General features: G+C 39.2%; 1 protein-coding gene across 4 annotated transcripts in view; it reads left to right on the top strand.

Annotated features, from left to right (window-relative positions):
* Positions 1–19378, top strand: part of ptprz1b (protein tyrosine phosphatase receptor type Z1b) — a 62576-nt gene that overhangs the window by 12353 nt on the left and 30845 nt on the right. For all 4 annotated transcript variants that reach the window (XM_044186819.1, XM_044186818.1, XM_044186821.1 and 1 more), the window contains exon 2: positions 9787–9855. In XM_044186819.1, coding sequence (XP_044042754.1) covers positions 9787–9855 — 69 coding nt within the window. The remainder of the gene's footprint in view (positions 1–9786; positions 9856–19378) is intronic.

Here is a 19378-nt window from a genome sequence, read left to right as displayed (position 1 = left end):
ATACTGGAGTGTAAATCGTTACAATAAACAAAGGATCAGGAATAGGTCTGGCTTTATAAATGTCATACAAACCCAGTAACAAAAATCCATTCTATTAGCCTGGGATATACTAAACCTTTTGTCATGCAGATACCCAGCAGAATCTGACCAGTGATCACTTCCCGGCTGTCAGAAGTGCGCGTGTTTTTGGTAAAAGCTGAGCAGAGTTTTATATAACAGAACAGTTTGGTTTTATTAGACTTTTGTGGAGCCAAAGGGTTGCAAAGGAATTTGTGATACCCCATCTGGCTGGACATAGTGGGGTGTTACCTGACACTATGTGTCTATGTGCGTGTGTGTGTGTGTGTGTGCATGTGTGGGTTTTTTAACCTCCCAGCTGTTCAGCTGTATTACCACCTCCAACACAGGGCCCCACATTCTCACGGTCACCTCTTACCATACACACACTCACAAAACTGACTCCCTTGTCTCCATCAGAACAACTGGAGTGCAAGACACTCTGTTACACACACACACACACACAGATTCCAGTGATAGGCTTGTCTGATAAGGTTTTATATTGCGGCTTTAATGCTGTCGTGTCCCTGTGGAACAATGCACGGTTTGTTTAGCACTCAGAAACAATATCCTCCATTTAATATGGAGCCTAATCTCATTAACTCATAACCTGTGCTGCTGGACTTCAACTGTGAGGCTTCGTTCATTCAGCCGGACAGAGGAGATGAATGGGAGACGTCTCCCATGCTGCAGCATTAGATGCAGGGCACAAATGGACCATAAAAGGTCCCTAAATGTCTGGGCTCATGCATATGTGGACAGATTTGTTATTTTAAAGCTGCACTAGGCACATTTTCTATATATCATTATATATATTACTTATTGGATGAAAATGGAGAGAGAACTTCACTATTCTTAAAACAAAAATCTTCATCTTCTGCACAAGTATTAAATAGTTGGGATTTAATTAAATGGGTAGTTAAATGGCTGTGATTGTCCCAGCCATTAAATGGACTATCCAGACAACAAGTTATAGATCCTCTTGCTCTCTTCTCTACTTTGTCTTTGTGTAGCCATCTCATTAATGGTCCTGTGCAGAGTTTCCAATATGACAGAGGCTGACAGAGTAAGATAAGGCAACAGAAACAGTGAGACAGTGAATGAGAGAGAAGTCAAGTGTACTAATTTAACCAGCTGACACTCAACACAGCTGAATGCTATATAAGTTATAGTCTGGCCCCTGGAGGTATGTGCCTGTATGTGTGTAGATGAGAGAGAGAGAGAGAGAGTGTGTGTGTGTGTGTGTGTGTGTGTTAGTGTGTGTGTGTGTGTGTGTGTGACACTGAGGTTAACAGGTGTCGCGTTTTATGTGACACGGATGTCGTGTGCTCATCAGTGATCAGTTATGGCAGTTGTCGTCTCGTCCTCTCACTTGGCAAAAGGTATCTAACATTAGTTAGTTTCATTTGTAGTCCACTGTAGGAATGCTACTCATTATGTGTGAACACAGGGCTTCATTGATATACTGCATGCTGAGAGCTGCTCCAAGAGGAGGAAATACCCTGTTGCTACTATTCAGGAAAAACTTGTATTTCCAAACAGTCAGTTTCACAAACTTAGGGATGTTTGTGGTTTTTAAATTCAAAGGAGACTTAAAAAGGGTTTTCAAGTTGCCAAGGTTGGTTGAATCGTCATGTTTCAGTTTGGTTTTGGATGACCATGTCGGTCGGTCAGTCCACCTCTTTGGTCCAGACTAAAATAGCATAACTATTGGATGGATTGCAAAGAAATTTTGCATGGACATTTTGGTCCCCAGAGGATGAATCTTCATGACTTTGGTGAACCCCTGACTTTTCCTCTATCACCATCATGAACTTGACATTGTTGTTTTGAAATGTCTCGACAACTATTGGATAGATTGCCGCGAAATTTTACAGATATCAATGATGAATCCTATTAACTTCGGTAATCCTCAGGCTTTTCATATAGCGCCACCAGCAACTCAAAGTTTTCCATTATCCATTGAAATATCTGTCTACATCTACTAGATAGATTTGCACAGTTGGTCCAGACATTCATGTACCCACACAATGTATTATAATGACTTTGGTCTCCTCTAACGCCACCATCATGGTGGCATTTAATTTAGCACCATCATCAGGTTTTTATTTGTTCACTACTTTGTTTTATGACCACCTGCAAAACTAATGACATTCCCATCATTCTCAGCTGTATGTTGTTGCTAATGCATGCTAAGATGGTGATGCTAAACATCAGCATGTTAACATTCTGAGCATGTTAGCATGCTAACTTAGATTTTACTGATTACTTTTAAATCCCAGCGGGGTCTGGCTCTGTTTTACATTTACATACATACCCCTTACTCAGCTCCGAGACCCCTCAGATCAGAAAATCAAATGCTGTTAAAAGTTCCACGGTCCAGGCTCAAAACCAGAGGGGATCATGCTTTTACTGTTTTAGCTCCGACGCTGTGGAACAAACTCCCCCTGATCAGCTGAGTCAGTGCCTCACTTTAAAAAGCTTTTAAAAACTTACCTGTACAGACTGGCGTTTGTATAATGTTTTTATGCCTGTAGATATGTTTCAATTTTGTTCTGTATATTTTGTTTTGACTTTCTATGTTTAATTATTTGCACGTTTTAATGCTGTTTTTAATATTTAGTTTTAGCATATAGTTTTTAATGTTTAGTTTTATCTGTATGGTATTGCATTTTGTGAAGCACCTTGTAACTCTGGTTTGTAAAGGCGCTATAGAAATAAAGTTTATTATTATTATATTATTGTTTTAGCTCAAAGCTCCGCTGTGCCTAAGTATAGCCTCACATAGCCGCTAGCGTAGCTGTAGATTGTTGGTCTTATTTATATTTTGCTACTCCATGCTTTGGTACTGAATCAGCCTAAAACAGTTTGTTTAAAGCTGATTGAAAAAATGATAAGAATGCTGTCATTTTTCTGGAGAACTCACACAGCCTTGTTTATCAGCCTTCAAACTAAACCCTTCATAGATGTATATGAAGGGATTCACAGAACCTTACAGACACTTTCACTCTTGTGGGTTGAACACAGGGCTTTCTATCCCTGGAGGAACACAGGGCTTAATTTAATAGGACAACAGTAATCACATCTACTGTTAAAAATCAGTTTGTGTTGGTGTAAATGCAGCAGATGAACGATTCCCTCATCGCAGGGATTCGGGCTAAATCAGCCCCAGGAGTCCTGTAATCCAACACGGTGCTATTCATCAGTGTTCAGCTGGGACCAGCTCATACTAATAACACAGAGCCGACTTCAGAAAATCCTCCCTGCAACGACTCCATCCCAAAAAACTGCCATCTAGGGCTGTTGCTGCATGTGGTTAAAGAAAAAATCATTTTAAAACTAGTCACTATTAGACTTGAATTCAATGTAGTTACAAGAGTTTTAAATACCAATGTGAGTGCGCATTTAGTTTCCGTCTTGGTTTCACTTGCTCCGTGTCCAATAAACAAAAATATTCAAAAACTGAATCCAATCAAAATAGGCTCCTACAACCAATGATGGACATACACGCTCCGAGGTTGACAAACTGCAGTAGACCAGCTAGCTATAGTTCTTTTCACATAAATCTATATTTGATTCAAAGCACCAAGTTCATGCCCCCTCTTTCTGGGTCGTTGAATGGTGTTCTAGGAAACATAAGAAATTGGTAACTGAAGAAGTGCAAAGGTCAAGTGAATACCACAAAACAGTAAATTTCAACTTCAATCTCCAAATCACTCTGGAATGAGCTGATATTGATGGATTGATGTAAGAGGATCTGAGGGGCCACACTAGGCTGCCTGGAGGGTAAGAGTAGAAGGTTACAATTTCATGACCCTTGCCTTTGTAATCTTTGTCCACTTTTTTGTGTGAGTGCCTGGCTTAAAGTCATAATCCTTCAGATTTCAGTTGTAGTTGATTTGGCGACACCCGTGGTGTGTTTAAATACCACAGCAGACAGGCGAAGGTAGGCAAATCGAATCCAGGGCGGGAATGGCGGACTAACAATGAAAACTGCTATATATCTATATATAGAGGGGTAATTACAGAATGTAAATACATTCAATTCCAATTGTTGAAAAAATGCTGACCATAAATAGTGTAAAAAGCGGGGTTTTATTTAATGAAAATCTTAAGGATTATAACTTTTACATTATTTCTTTAAAAACTAAAAACTGGCACAAGACAGCTATTTACCTGTTTGAGATATAAATCACGTGGAGCGGTGTTAGCGCTCCCCATTGTGAGTCCTAAATGACAGCAAATCTAATCTAAAACCATTACTGGCTAGCGTTAAATATATATTGTGTTATAATGCAGTTGAATTATGTCACTTCTGACATACTGTACCCCGCTCTCCCTTAAATACCAGTCACGTTCTGAAATCTGCAACATAACCCAATGTATTTTTAGATTTCATTAATTAATATAAATTCCATCTAAAACAACATGTTACTGGCTCAGATAACCATGTATATTAGATTGTACTGTGTTTGGAATAATGGAATTATACATGACTTTGTTTTGATATCGGCATTATATATCGGCCATCGGCCACCCTGCTCTCTAAATATCGGCCATTGAAAAAGCCATATCGGCTGTTAGAAATGCAAATAGAGGATTTAATTTCCAAAATTCTGCACATTCCATTTGGGAAAATAAAGTAACTTCGAAGTAATCCGATTACCAGCTCAGAAAGATCAGCAGTGATATTTTAGTATCATTGAAAATCTCATCTGGGTTTGCATTTTGTCAGTCAAGGACTTGAACTACCCACAACATAATTTAATGAACATGGTTATAAGATCAGATCAAAAGTCTTTTGCCATGATAGGGATTTCAACATCCACCTGACTGACAAGTGAGAGCTAAGATCTTTGCCTCTGCATTGCTTCATTGCCCCAACATGTTTTGGCCATATATCATGTATGTATGTATGTATGAGTGGTGCCCCTGTAGTAAATAATTCTCAGTGACTGACATTTAGTATGAGAGAAGCTTGTAGTCAGTCAGAGTATCAGGTGTCTGGCTGACACACATCCTCATGTGCCTTTTCATTTCGCTTCATTATTCTGTCTCACACTGACAGCTGTGGAGTCATACTCACTCATGCCAATACACAGGGCATAGCTCAAATTGCGTTTTTTTTTACACATTTAGAAGTGGAAACTAGTCTTTTACTTATTGTTGGAAAACCTTGTCTGTTGACCCTTCCTATATTAATAAAACACCATCCATAGTAATGTTTTGTTGCCACCGCAGTCACCTAAACCTTTAATGTCGGGTCTCTGAAGCCTCCTGGGAAATCCGATAAAGCAGATAAAGTTCAGATGGGTGGAATAATACAGTGATTCAGCTCTGAGCTTCATGCACGGCCAGCCTTCAGCAACGAAGTCCCATCACTGTGCGCTGTGCTCTTAAAGCTGAGCACCGGTGTCTCTTTGCTCCTGGCTCTCCACCTGTGCAGTACTGTCTCATCACCTCATTCCTCTGCTGCCTCCAATGACTGACAGCTACGGTTTGTGTCTCCTTAGCTCTTACTACTAGCCCACCGCTGCTTTTTGCCTATGTCCCTCAAAAACTAGCGGCTGCCATTTTATCCTTTCCGAAAACTATGTAACAGTGTTATCTTCTCATGAACCGCATGTTGAAAAGCTACATAAATGGTTAAAAAATGGCAGTTATTAACTTTTCAGTTATTTAAAATTTGGGCAGGTTCCACTGTAAAATTATGGCACACCAATCTATCCACTTGAAATAATATATTGTGGTGGTTTCTATTGCATCAACTTTAGAGACTTTATTTTGTTTTTAATTGGATGCCAGCCAGGGGTTAATGCAAATAAGTCGTCACACAGTCACCCACACAAAGGATGTATGTCATACTCCCGTGTCACACATGCAACCTCAAAAAATGACACATAATGTTTGGAAGAAAAACTTTAATAATATACCACACACAAAAATCTATTTTGGTTTTAGATCAGGCGATGTATTCACCAGCAAATCAATTAAACAAAGCAGCGCATGGGCCACAACAAATCAATAAACAAACCAACAACAAACAAAAGACTCCTCTTTGGATATTCACACTTGCTCAGTTCAGTTTCTTTTCATAGTCCACAAAAAATGTCTGGCACGAGCTCACTAAAGAGATTGCTCAGAAACCGCAGTTCAAAGTAACTCAGTTCAAAACATCTGCACGGATCTATTACATTTAAGCAGCTATCCGAAAAACCAAACTTCCCTTCTGCAAACGCCGGCCACTGGCACTGGTAAGCGCCGCGCTCTGACTCAAGCCCACGTCACCTAAATCCGACCTGGCGGCCGAGGTAGCATTCACAGCTCCAAAAGACTGTTTACCAATGTTACGAGGTTATCTAAGAATTAAGAGATTTGCCATTTTATTGTAGTTAGTTTGAGCAGGTCAGAGCACCATATAAATGTTAAAAACATGAGCATAATATATTAGACAAGCTTGGTGATATTTCATATTCTCACATTCCTCCTCCAACGCCTTTGTGTCACTTCACTGAATCAGCCTGCTCAGTCACAGTGGTTGGCTAAGAGGTGTACTCCATCACTGTAGAAAAATTGACTTGGCCAGCTCGTTCCTGTGAGTGCAGCTTCACTTAGATGTTTCAAAGCAACTCTTAGTTAATAGTCACATCAGGATGCATCAGACGGCCGACCTAAATAACGGCGGACTGATGACAAAGTTGGTCCATCTGGTTTTGTTGTTTCACTTTTGTAAATCTGGAGTTGGGCCAGATGCAGTTAGACAGGTAACATGAAGCGAAGGAGAAGCTGATGCAACACAGGCACAGAGTGAAAGGTACATCAGCCACATGGGATGTGTAGCTGCTGTTTGCAGGTCCAGTGTGGCCACAGTGACCACATGGGGAGAAAATCTGTTTAACATACATTTATTATGTATTTCAAAATGTGTTTTATATTTTTGAAGATGCATTTTTTTATGCATTTCTACTATCTGATTATGCACTTCTCATGCATAAAAGTAAATGTGAAATTCATTCCAGTTGTACTGTTTCCCTATTTTAGGCCAAAGAAATATTCCAAATACAGTACATTCCCTTTTCAAATGGAAATTCTGTTCTCGAATGAGTTCTCAAAAATCACATTGAAACAACAGGTGATCCTGTGTGTGCATTTGTGTGTGTGTGTGTGTGTTATGGTGTTTTGCCAAGGGCAAATTACATTAAAATCCGTCACAGTGTGATGTTAATGAAGCCATTATTGACGCTACAACTCCACAGTCTACTCCATTCTTCACTCTTTCCCCTTTTGCTTGCTTTTATTCATTTCTCTCATCAGTCTTTCCGCCTTTGTACATGAATGTAATCATCAAATACACTGAATTTATATTTTTATATTTATATATGTCTGAATGACAGTGTAGCCTCACATACACATCACGCTGGGAAACAAGGCTATAAATGATTAAATATATGAACTCCTAAATGTATTGGTGTTTTAACAGAAGGACCATCAATTTAAGTGACGCTTAGACATTTTCTTGTTATTCTTCCGGTGTTTTCTCTCTTCATCATGTTTTATTCAAGTCTTTCTGTTTTTTTTGTCTCCCATTATATTTCTTCCCTCCTTTCTTCTCCTTTCTTAAATCCTTCGCTCTTTTCACCATCCACTTATGTTACACAGACATGAAAGAGGATAGCAAGCTGCATGTGGTCAGGTCAGTCTGGTCAGGCCATTACTGGCTTCACTTTATAAACTATTAGTCTAGTATTTGTCATTCCTGTCACTACAGTATGGCACAATATCTGATAATATGCCCTAGACTCTAGTCTTATCATTTCTCATTTCCATTACTTACACATTCACACACAATTTATTTTAAAGCCTTAAGAGCCACTGCTCAGACTTTTAAAGACCTTTTTAATCCATAGGTATTCTGTTTTTAGCTCTTCATCAAGCTAATCAGCAGAGAGCCCTCTGTAACCTCCAAAAGCAGAAAAGAAAGACAAGTTTCTTTTTTACCCTTAGCGTCAGTCTGTTTTGGGAAAAATGGGAAGGCAGCAAAAGTGAGTTAAACAAGTGTGAAGTACAACATTAAGTCCCCCCTGTGGCTGCATCTGTATCAGGGTTTGTTGAATATTCATTGATGCATAAGATTCTACAGATGATACAGAAGGGTTTTGTTTTCAGAGTGGATGCACTGCGTTGCATGTCTTCACGAGTTCAACAACACATAGTTTGATAACACTATATGAAGGAGTGCAGGCTATCACACAATTTACCCAGTGTTTTTTTTCCGGCTGCTGTGTACAATAAACAATAGAATTATACTGTGCCACATTAGCTAACCTAATGTAGTTGATATGGTGGTAGTTGTCCATGACCTAAATCTGACTCTACACAGGGCTTTCATCTTCTTGGAGGATAGGTTTTTGTTTTTTCTGTGCGCAGTGAAAGATCAAAAAAGAGAGGATGTATTGTTTAAAAAAACAACAACAACTGGTTCATGCATTTATCTCCTCTAGGCTAGACTACTGTAATGCCCTTCTTGCTGGACTCCCTAAAAAGACTGTGGGACAGCTCCTTCCTCCTCCTCTCTATTTAGAGGGTAGTATGCCTGTACGAGTTTTGACACTGCTTACATGAAATATGCCATCTGGTTGTGTTTTAAGTGCTTTACAGTATCACTGTCAGTACCCGTGCATAGGCTACATTTCTGGCTGCAAAAACTCTTCAGACCTCTTAAGCATCATTTACATGAAACACATGTTTTTAGTATGTGTCACCTTAATGGGAATTAAATCTTGTGTCTTGTCTCTCTGTGCTCTAAAAGTAATCTGTAGGATCTTGAAATCAGATCTAAACTCTAAACTGGGGTAATATGGTCTCTACGTTTAGTGGCAGTTACAGTTCGAGCTGCAACATTCTGAACAAGCTGGAGACGTGAGATAGATCTTTGACTGAGCGAATATACAGCTAGTACGAGAATCAGTTGGGCACTCACACGGATACACACACTGAATCCTCCAACTGTGACTTCATACATAATTCTATCCTCTACTGTCCCTGACTGAAAATTACTACCATGAAATAGATAACTGTGTGTGTGTGTGTGTGTGTGTGTGTGTTGAGAGAAATGAAGTTAATGGTTAAAGTGGTCTACTGTATGGCGATGACCAATGATGCTGGTACCCTGTGTGTCTGTGTCTATTAGCGAGACAAAAAGGTTAGTGTTCTGCTTCTGCTACAACTCTAAACCCTGTATGTGTTCCACACAAACCATTTTCCACCTTTAAAAAAATGTTTAGGTGCTCTGTGGCTGTAGAGAGAATCAAGTCTTATGTGAAGAATGCCCCAAACTGTCAATTCATCTGAAACTGATGACTGAGGTTAAGATGTTAGTTGCCATCTTTTGTCTGTTGTAAATGCTGCTGTTGCTACCCAGGCTGTTTATACACAGAAAACTCACCTCACTCCGCTATGCTATCTACAACACGAAAAAAGTGACATCACATATGACAGTGTTGGTATATTCGACTTTTCCACTCTGACTGAATGAAGTCAGTCTATTTCCAGGCAGGCTAAGTAGTTATGAAATGTATGACCTGAATGACAGGAAAAGCCTGTCACTCATCATATGGCAAAGTCACACAGCAGCTGGCCATGGTTCCACCTGTCAGTCTGTGCATTTGTGTGTGTTTTTGGAAATGTAAAATTACACTAATAACCTTTCTCTCATTCTCTGTACTGTAGTTGTGGCAGCGGAGCCGCTGGGCCGAGGCCTGAGGAAAATCCCAGAAGATATCAAGTGGTCGTACTCAGGTCTGTATGAGCCGTTCGCTGTTTTTCTGATTTCCTTTTGTAATCGTTAAAGATATTCGACTGTCGTGTGTGTGGTGTGGAGCAGTTTGCCACATAGATGACAGAGATTTACAGTTATTTCAGAGGAGGTTTTTTTTTTTTACATGAAGAGTAATTCTTGGGTGTGGATGAGCAGAGATTTAGTAAAAAGGTGGCAAGAGGCCTTTATAGTGAGTAAGAGAATAAATTCAGAATGAAATAAAACTATCAATACCTAAAAAACAGTACTTGTAACTGTAAGTACATGTATAAGTGGTGTTGGTATCCTAATATTAAGTTGTTGTCACACAGTGCATCGCTCAGGTGTTTAGTGACCAACAGTGTAAATCCGCCAATTAGATCTAAGACACAAGATGCATTTTACAAGTACAAATTTAAGTTTTTTTTTATTGCAATGTTACAACATTTTCTTATTTTTCAGGAAATATTCTACATCAATGATAAAAATAATAAAACACAAGAATAAAATAAGAGCAATAAGATGATGTACACTTGCAAACATTCAGGAACTGTTACTCTAAGTTGTTAGACGACTCAAACTTGATTGTTCAACCATCAATCGGTGACAGGAAGTTTCAATTTGAAAGCCCCAGAGATCCAGTTGTCCTCTGCTTACCTTTCAAAATCACACAGACACTTCCTGAAACAGGCAGCACAAGGGGCAGTTCCATCAGACTGGTAAATATCTGTCTGAACAGTCTGAATATCACATGAACTGAAGGAATTGTCTGTTAAAATCTCCCGCGAGAGAGCCTTGATCTGCCTCGGACCATATGGTTAGATGACATCAGCTAACTCAGCGCGAAGCCCCCGCTGGGCTAAGCTGTGGTCCAACAGAAACAAAGAGTGGACACAGACAGACAGTAATGGTCCCAGAGGGAGAGATTAGCTTCTTAATGTTCGGGGGGGGAATCGGGAGGAACGATCAGGCTCAACAGGTCATCAATGGGCTAAATACAGAGCCAATTAACGTATTAACCTGCACCCCAAATGGATTGCTGGTGATAACTGACACGTCATTTGAAGCTCATAATACTGTATACTGCAGGCAAAAGATCTGAAGTCCGAAATTTGCTGCTTTGAATTCAAAATAGGTCATGCACGTGATTTGTGCAGATCCGAGCTAGCTAACATTGTTAACGTTGTTAGAAACAGTAATGTTACCAATTTGATAACGTGATAGCTTGATAACCTAGCATTGTTGGCTATTGTTAGCTAGATAATCGACCAAATACTCAGTAACCTGGGTGTAATTTTGCTAGCTTGCAATCACTAACTAATGTTAGCGTTGAGGTTTGTGTTTAATAATTATTTGAGTGTTCTCTTATATTGGTCAATGTTACATTTGGAGTAATGACACTGATCCTAGATCAGCAATTAAATGCAACTTTTGCCTCGTGTTTATTCTAATGCATTCTTATTAATTATACTGCAGGGGAGGGAGGTGTTCTTTGAAGCCCTACCTCTCAGCTGCTTAAAAGGGAAGCTTACCCTTGCAAAGGCGCACAATTAATGTCACTCTGTCACTCAAAAACGTGACAGTGTTCAAGAGTCAAAATGAAAGAAGGAAATTATGTCTGTGTTGCAGAGACAGCATTTGCTCGATGATGAACACTGTGTTTTTGTTTTAATTTAATTAATTTTTTCAATTTAATTTAACAGCAAGTGCGTGAATATAAGGTGATTCTACTTCATTAGTCTGTGCACTTTTAGGCATCATTCCTTTATCTACATGTCTCAAAATCCCCATTTAAGCATTAAAAAAAACCTAATACAGGCCAATGACTGCAGCTGACTTGCAGAATTTTCAATATTTGTTGTAGTTCAACAAATGGAACTACATTAACTTATTAATTGCTTTTCATAGGGTTTGAACATCCAGTTAACAAAACTTTGCACACATCGTTTAATATGAAAGCTGGTCATGAGCCATGTTTTAATGGACTTATTTATTAATGCAATGACTCAAGCCAAATTCACACACATGCAACCAGTACAGCCGTGAGATTTTATTTATTCGACTTGTTCCTACTCAAAGCAGCATGAATATCAATAGATGCACATGTATTTTCATCTTGCAGATTGTTTTCTTTCCCTCTGTCAAATCTTTACAATAAATTCCCAGGCACATACACCCTGTTTGACAAAGTGGAATAGGTTTTTTGTGTGATACACTGAAATGTTCATGAATCATGAAAAGCCTGTCTGCAGTAAAAATGAAAGGGAGACGCCTTTTCTTTTCCTCCTTGTCTTCTTCACTTCCATTGTAATCTTGCTTTGCATCTCTTGATCTTTCTTTCTTTCTCTGATTCTTTCTTTCCTCATTCTATACTTCATACTTTTCATTTTTCTCTCTGTTGTCTGTTGAAGTTCATCATCACAACTGAATGCAGCTCAGTGGCAGTTCATTTAGATTCATTGTAACTGTAGCCATTCCTGCCGCGTGTATGTGTGCATGTGTGTGTGTGTGTGTGTGTGTGTGTACACAATCTTGTTTTTCTGACCAGCTCTGTTTCTTGCCTTGTGCTGTGCACTGAGCCGTGAGTAAAAGCATTAACATGTGAAAGAAATGCACTTCATTGTGAGGCACCGTGCACAGCTTTTTAGTTGGGTCAGAAGTAAAGGGACAAAGGGAAATAAGAAAGAGGGGGCATGAGAGTGAGAAATGGAGAGAAGGAGAGTTGAAGAAACAGAAGAACTCAACTGAAAGGAAGAGAGAGGCAGAGTTAGGCTACAACAAAATCACAATACACCTTTTCAAAGCATTTGCGTCAAGCAAACCATAGTTGTTTGGTTTAAAGCAAAAAGTTTACATTTTAAGTAACTAAAACACGATTACATACATAGGCTTTTTGCTAAATGAGGACTTACCAGTTCAGGCATTTTGCTCCACAACAAGCCAGTCAGTTCTGGGTTTTGTCATCCACGCTGGGCTGACAGATAATAAGTTTTCAAATCCGAGATTATCAGTGTTATAGGCAATAATTAGTGGTGTATTAACAGCGAAACAAGCTGTTAACACAAAATTGACATGTTGTCATATTATAAAGTTTTTATGTTGAATGTGCTAGCACAGAGCAACATTAGCATTAATTTGGAATCGTGTTTCTGGCCACACAACAAATGTAAGTCCAATATTCACTCTCATTTAAGCTCTGTTTTGGTCTCCATCAACTCCTGAGGGAAATATCTGGCTCTTTAGCTGCTAAATGTCCCACTGTGTTCAGTAGCTAGTTGCTAACTTTGTCTGTCTGCTGTTTGGTATGAGAAGGTAGAGTACAGTGGGTCTGTCTGAGCTTTTTTGCTAAAAATTAATAAAAGTGTTGAAAGTGAACCAAAACTATAAAGATGTGCGATGTAAAACCAAAACAATGACCTGAAAGACACTAAAACACTCTGTATAGCTAAGAGGAACTGTGGTTTCTCATTACAAGCGACTCCTTTCACATTATTCATAGTCATTTCATCCATTGTTAATATAAAAAAAATATTAGAGCAGCTTTAGAAAGACTTAAACTATCTAAATCTGAAGCTTTTTGGGTATGTTTATTTGATTAAGTTTGCTTTTGATGCAGATTTTAAATCATATTCGCATAGTGTCAGATTGTTTATACCCGCTGATAATCCATCCAGTTACTGCAGAGATGGAATTTTGTTGCTCTCCTTATTTATATTTTCCGTTAGTAAATGTTATCAGTTATGCCAGTGCCAGCTTGGTTTCTTTATTTTGGTTTTTAACTCAGTCTAAATTTTAATCTTGGTAGCTTCAAAAGGTATTTAAAAGCATTAACATTAAACCTGCAGGTTCACTGTGTATGTTTGTGCATGAAAAAATCCCTGCTCCTCCCATGTTGTCCTTGTCATTCCTCTCTGCTTTGTCTCCAGGGGGTCCCTGGGATCCTTCTGCCTGGAAGACACCCCCCAGGGCCCCATCTGTTATGTGTGTATGTGTGCATGTAAGCGTTTGTGTTTGTGTGTAATTGTGCGCTCTGATAATCCAGAGTTTCCTCTTCCAGGCAAATGCAATGGGATGCAATACATTTTTCAAAGGATACAGCAAAACTACTAAAAAGTCCTTAGTAATACTATAGTGATATTATACTGCTACTACTTTTTTAAATTGTATTGAAACCGCAACATTTTAAGCCATTTCCAAAAAGTTACTTACAACAGAGTAAGGTGAAACATGAAATTGATTCCTATCATCGGAGCAGCAACATTAAGAGGAATCAGATGTCTTTTTTCTGTACCTCTCTTCTCTGTGTCTGTCTCTTCTCTCTTCTTGATCTAACTTAGTCTTACTCGGAGGCAATGCAGGCTTCAATACTCCTTTGGCGCTTTGTCTGGGGAACACACACACGCACACACACACACACACACAGATTTTAAATATGAATACTTCTGCCTGCCCACATAAGTTCAGAAAATTCTGTTCTTAAACCATTTCTTTATGTTCTCAATTAAATGATTGGAAAGAGAAGTGTGGCAGACACCAAATGATTTATATGTTCATATTTAGAATCAGAGCACACTCTTGGTTAAATAGTGCAGTAGTTTCCAAGAAAACATCATGTATCTACCCTTCATTAGTACAGCAGAATCATTAGGATTAGACTAATACGGACAGCATGACAGGCTGTGTGACGGCTCCATCTAACCAAACCCCAGAAGGATTCTTTATGTAAGTGTTACACTTATCCTGGCAATGCTAATTTTGGATCAGTGTGCGGGTGTGAACATTGTACATTCATCTTACATTCATTCATTCGCTGGTATGTAAACATTTAACTGCAACTGTGACCAGTGTTTTAAAAAATGGGAAGGGAAGATCATCAGAACATCAAAAGAGCCATTTCCAAGATACTGTACAATATTAGCACTGCATGGGAAAACAAACACAGCCACCTCATTAATTTCAATGAGACCACTGCGTTGACGCTGTGTGGGTGCCAAGGCAGAGGGCTCGCACAAAAAAAATGCACGGTCGTCCTGCAATGAGTTGAACCTGGCTCAACTTTAGCCGCAAGGCAATATCATATGGCAACACACTGCATTTGCCAATCATATACACAAGCGCAGATTTCTGGTAGATGACTTTGTCACGCCATAATTCTTCTGTTTACCTCACGATCGTTGAGACAGAGGATAAAAAACACTGTGATAACTTTCCAGAGTTGTAAAATCCTGTCTCATAGTATTGTACTCCGCTGCTTCAGTGTTTTGGTGTCTGATAAACCTTCAAACTCATGGATTGATTTCTCGAACTGACCTTTCTAGATCTTATTTTATCATGATGCAGTGCTATGATCGATATGAAGGCCCGCTAAAGTCTGACACCAAACACTGTCTTTGTATATATGGTAACAAGGTTTGTCCGATGTATATTCTAACACTTATGCATGCAGTATGAGAAGTAATTATGCATAATCCTGACAGTGAGAAAATAAAATCATTTTAGTATAATTTTGTTGTCAGCTTGTTCCACTGCCCCCAAGATGCCAAAGAAATCAATTAGTACTGCTTTAATGGCAGATCTGCACAGACAGACTTGTTTTCAAATGGTATGAATCTATAGACTAGGGAATAAAAACACATGACAACTTTCCCACAACATCAGTGTAGTCATTTGAAAGCATCCTGTAGTGGGTATGATGCAGTTACATAATTACTGTGGAATTTATCACTGGTTATCTGTTGTAAGCTCTTAACCTGAATTGATTTTAATCCTTGTAAGTATGCATTACCATGTCTTTGTTGTTTTTATCATCACAATTTTAATCAGAGGGTTTTTGTGTCCCATGAGGGTCTAAAAGCTGTTGTAGAGGCTTTTCCACTATGACAAGAGGAGAGCTCTGAAGCTTTGATCCCAGCTTTTGATCCATCCTGAGTGTCTCTCAGCGAGCTAGCTGTTACGTGTTTTTCCTTCTGTCATCTCATGTGTCTGTTCTCTGTGTACATGCATGTGTTCACCACCCACTATGTTCTCAACTGCCCTCTTAGTCACCAAATACTTTAGGCTGGCTGCTCTTCTGCTCCAGTTGTTGCTCAGTCTGTGTGGCTGCTCCTGGAGCCTTGTGGGAGACAGTAATGATGCAGAGGTGTGTATGTGTGTTCCTTTATTAACAAACACACGCTCTCTCTCCCCCATTTTCTTTCCTTGTTCCGATCGCGCACCAGTATATGGCCGGGTTAATGAGTTCAGTGGCTGTAATTTCTGCACTTTGGCGGCCATGAGAGGTAACTATGTGAACTGTGATGACTTCGGTATCCAAATATCATACTAAACGTCACACAGCACACTAATGTTTACCAACTGGGTCAGTCTAATCAATCTTTCATGACAGTCACAGGTGGGCAGATTGGGCTGTAAGGCATACAAACATTTACTCATAGGCAGGCGTAATCTCATTGGTTAAGGTAAGCCTCAGTAGGCGGAGCCAAAGGAGCACAGGTTGTGTGTTTAAGTAAGTTTTTTGGATTTTTAGTTAACCCGTTCAGATAAACAGTAAATCAGAGAGACAGTCTGCCATTGTTTAATATTTAACTAAGTAACTCCAGGCAGAGTGTCTTGTCCCGGTCTCCTCTCACTCCAGAGACTTTTTCATATTCACACGTCTAGACAGAGCCGTCAGAGATCACATGAAGAGCATAAGGGGACTCTGATTCATACCCTGAGTTGTTTTTTATTTTCATTTTTGAATGATCTGACAGGTCTGATTGTCAGATACGCTGGCAGCTGATGTGTGTGACAGTCCATCATTAACATATATCTCGCTGGATGAGTGATGTGTGTATGTGTAGTCCTTTCTCTGCCATTCATAATAGATTCATTTAGTAGCTTAGATCTTGTCAGCCTCAGGCTCACTCCTTTATGTCAGTCAGTCTGTGTGTGTGTGTGTGTGTGTGTACCCATAAATGCATTCATAGACATTGATTCTGCAGAATAAAAATGACTGAATTCTCCTCTCACACAAAGGAACGATTCTTATTTCTCTGCTCAGGCTTCTGCTGTGTTATAATCAAAGAGTTTTACTGCAAACTGAGATACTGATTGAAACACATGACACCAGCTAAGATAGAACAATTGCTCTCAAATCGTAAATCCACCATTGAATATTGAGGTTTCAGAGAATAGGGAGATTTATTTTTTGTGCGAAGTAACAAACTGTGTCTATATACTGTGTGTATGTATATATCAGTTTTATTTGAGTTGAGCTGAAGAAAATTTATCGACATCCAATATTTTATGTCAGACAGGCAGTCCTGCAGAGAACTCAGCGTACTAAGGTCAGTGGGCTTGACAGAGAGGTACAACTGTGTGTCATACACATAACAATGAAAAGAAATACCATGTCTGCGGATTACATCACCCAGAGGAAGCATGTATAAGGAGAACAGTATTGGTCCCAGAATTGAACCTTGAGGCACACCTTACTTGATATGGGAAAAGGATGAAATGAAGTTATTAATGATGACACAGAATTTCCTATTGGACAGATTTGATGAGAACCAGTCTAGTGCAGTGCCAGATATGCCCACCCAGTGCCTCAGTCTATCTAAAAGAATGCCATGATCAATTGTGTCAAAGGCAGTGCTTAAGTCCAACAGCACAAGAATTGAACACATGCCTGCGTCTGCATTCATTAAAAGGTCATTAGTGACTTTGAGAAGGGCTGTCTCAGTGCTGTGGTGTTGATGAAAGCCAGATTGGAACCTTTGAAAGGTATTATTCTTTTCCACAGCAGCAAGAAGCTGCTTAGATACAAGTTTTTCGAGAATCTTTGAAATAAAAGGCAATTTGGAGATTGGGCGATAATTATCCAGGAGGGTGGGATCAAGCCCAGGTTTTTTTAGGACTGGCTGGACACAAGCAGTTTTAAAGTAATCAGGGCGCAGCCAGTAGACAGCGAACTGTTAAAAATTATTTGTAAAAGGGGCGCAATACTATCCATAACTTCCAATAGAAACCTAGTTGGGATTATGTCCAGAGGGCTGGCGGATACTCTCATGATCGACATGATGTCTGCGAGTTCAGGCAGAGTAACAGCCGAAAAATTGCTAAAAGAATCCCTGAGCAGGTGATCCACATCTAAAATGTCTGAATTGGGGGTGATATCAGATCTTATTAACTCCACCTTTCCAGCAATATGCAAAAGAAACTTTTCACAATCAGCATCACAATCAGCAGTAGCACAAAGAGAGGCAGGGTTAACTAACTGATCCACAGTCTTAAATAGGAATCTGGGGTTGTGCTGATGGGCAGAAATAAGTGCAGAGAAATGACATGTTCTTGCATCCTTCACCATCCTATTATAAAGGCGTAATAACTCTTTCATGGCCATGAAGTGGACCTGGAGACCTGATTTCTTCCATCTGCATTTCTTTTTACAGCTTTGAATACTGTCATTTAACCATGGCTGTTTACTAGTCTTTGAGTTTGGTCTATTTTTCAGAGGAGCTATGAGATCTAAGGTTGAAGAACACAGGTAGTTAAAATAATCAATCAAATCGTTGGTGTTGGAGATATGCTGGAGGGAGGTTTCTCTCATAATCGTTTTTTCATTTGAAATCATTCGAATCACAGTGATTAACAAGCTTTAGTGTGTTTTCCCACTTGCTACAGAGAATTGTACCACTTTTGAAAGGACAGTTGTGTTTTGTGCTTCATCACTGATTAGCTTCTTACAGTACAAGTAGACAAGCTTAGCTAGCTAGGATACCGAAAAGTAGCCTACTGACACCTTCATCTGTCTCTACTGGTCACATGACCCTGGCGTTGCAGGTCATAGCAGTCCCTCGAAAATCTCCCAAATCTGACCCGGTGACTAACAAAATACCTTTTTGGCTCCATTCCACCAGTAGCCATACCACTGAGCGAGCAAGCACAATAGAGCCCCGGGACTAGGACAACTAAATGGCACACAGCTTTAATTAAGATTATTAATTACACCTGTGATTTTTCAATATGTCTGCTGTGAAAATGGTCTATTATAGAGGCTGCTAGAGGCTTCCTGATTTGTGTTTACAATAATTAAACAAATTAGTGCTGTAATAATATGTCGAATAGTGATTTATTAAGAAAAAATTCCAAACATTCATTGGTTCCAGCTACTCAAATGTGGGGTGATTTGGTTAAATTCCCCTTTTTTATGTCATTATAAATTGAACATCTTTGGGTTTTGGACTGTTGATGGATCATTCTATATACTAAATGATTGCTCAGTTAATTGAAAAATAATCAAGAGATTAATGTATAATTCAAATAATCAGTAGTTCTAAAGTAATGTATCTAAATTCACAAAATACTACATCTAAAACCTTTTAGGAAATGGAGGTCCCCTCGATGCATGAATTAAGGTTAAACTATTCAACCGCTTCTGGTTTATCCTGCCAGCCAGACAATAATGCAGATTCAGATGCTGGGCTAAACTAACCCAGCAGACATTTTTTGCTTTTAATATTTGATACATATTCAGCTATTTTT

The sequence above is a fragment of the Siniperca chuatsi genome, linkage group LG23 (assembly GCF_020085105.1).
Source record: "Siniperca chuatsi isolate FFG_IHB_CAS linkage group LG23, ASM2008510v1, whole genome shotgun sequence".
In the NCBI taxonomy this organism is placed as follows: Eukaryota; Metazoa; Chordata; class Actinopteri; order Centrarchiformes; family Sinipercidae; genus Siniperca; species Siniperca chuatsi.
This window is presented reverse-complemented; position numbering and strand designations above follow the sequence as displayed.